Source organism: Lucilia sericata, unplaced genomic scaffold (genome assembly GCF_015586225.1).
Source record: "Lucilia sericata isolate MDLA Ls3-8-SP2 unplaced genomic scaffold, ASM1558622v1 Contig001470F_arrow, whole genome shotgun sequence".
NCBI lineage: Eukaryota > Metazoa > Arthropoda > Insecta > Diptera > Calliphoridae > Lucilia > Lucilia sericata.
The window spans coordinates 80,001-81,519 of NW_023995398.1; the positions used below are offsets into that span (position 1 = coordinate 80,001).

The window sequence follows — 1,519 nt, forward strand, 5'->3', positions numbered from 1 at the left end:
TAGATAGATAGATAGATAGATAGATAGATAGATAGATAGATAGATAGATAGATAGATAGATAGATAGATAGATAGCTAGATAGATAGATAGATAGATAGATAGATAGATAGATAGATAGATAGATAGATAGATAGATAGATAGATAGATAGATAGATAGATAGATAGATAGATAGATAGATAGATAGATAGATAGATAGATAGATAGATAGATAGATAGATAGATAGATAGATAGATAGATAGATAGATAGATAGATAGATAGATAGATAGATAGATAGATAGATAGATAGATAGATAGATAGATAGATAGATAGATAGATAGATAGATAGATAGATAGATAGATAGATAGATAGATAGATAGATAGATAGATAGATAGATAGATAGATAGATAGATAGATAGATAGATAGATAGATAGATAGATAGATAGATAGATAGATAGATAGATAGATAGATAGATAGATAGATAGATAGATAGATAGATAGATAGATAGATAGATAGATAGATAGCAAGTAAAAACATCATAAAAAGTTTTTGTTTCCAGCTTCTATCAGATAATGAACCGTGCTCCGCAATTTCGCAATATGCCATCAGTATTATACATTTCCCCGCAGTCATACCAACAGCCGATGAAATTGTAAGCAATTGGTATAATGAAATTACAAATTATGATTTTCAAAAACCACAATTCAATGAGGACACAAAACATTTTACACAAATCATATGGAAGAGTACAAAATTTATGGGAGTTGCTGTAAGTAAAAGGTAAAAGCTAATAAAACAAAATTAAAAGTTTAATAAATTTACCATAATCTACCTATTCCCTTTAAACAAAGGGATGAAAATTCTATAGTGGCCATAAGTTATGAACCATCTGGTAATAGAGAAAATCAATATGCAGAAAATGTACCGCCAGCAATTTAAATTGAATTTTTTGGCTGTGTATTAAACTTTTTCTAAATAAGTTTATTTTTATTTTACTTTTTTTCCCTCATATGTATGTATGTGTTAATATAATTGTATTAAAATGTTTAAAATTTTTTTGTAAATTTTCTAATTTTTTACTTTTTTTATTAAACTCAATTTAATTTAACTCGTTGTTATTTGATATTCTAGTTTTACGATAGTTTCGTGTTATTTTTTTTCCCGAATTGTTTGACACGTTTTTAAAGGTTGGGCTATAATTTTAGCAAAACACTTCAAACATGTATGTGTAAATGATTTTTAGCATATTTTTGGTCTCTTCTGTAGTCGAGTACAAATTATTTTAATATCAGTGGAAAAACGGGAATTTCTAACATTGTAACTCCTATGTAGTGGAATTAGGGGAGATTCCTTACAACATTTTCTTCATGTTTATGACCATGTATGGACTATTGACTATAGTCTAGACTATAGACTACAGTCAGGACTATAGACTATAGTTGGGACTATAGACTATTGTCGGGACTACAGATTACAGTCGGAACTGTAGATTATCGTCAGGACTATAGACTGTAGTCGGGACTATAGACTAT

At 28.1% G+C, this 1,519-nt stretch overlaps 1 protein-coding gene across 2 annotated transcripts in view; it reads left to right on the plus strand.

Moving 5' to 3' along the window:
• LOC119611515 overlaps positions 1 to 1,052 on the plus strand; it is a 27,331-nt gene extending 26,279 nt beyond the window's left edge. For both annotated transcript variants that reach the window (XM_037967124.1, XM_037967125.1), the window contains exons 8-9: positions 547 to 767; positions 839 to 1,052. In XM_037967124.1, coding sequence (XP_037823052.1) covers positions 547 to 767; positions 839 to 926 — 309 coding nt within the window. In that variant the 3' untranslated portion in view covers positions 927 to 1,052. The remainder of the gene's footprint in view (positions 1 to 546; positions 768 to 838) is intronic.
• The last annotated feature ends 467 nt before the right edge of the window (positions 1,053 to 1,519 follow it).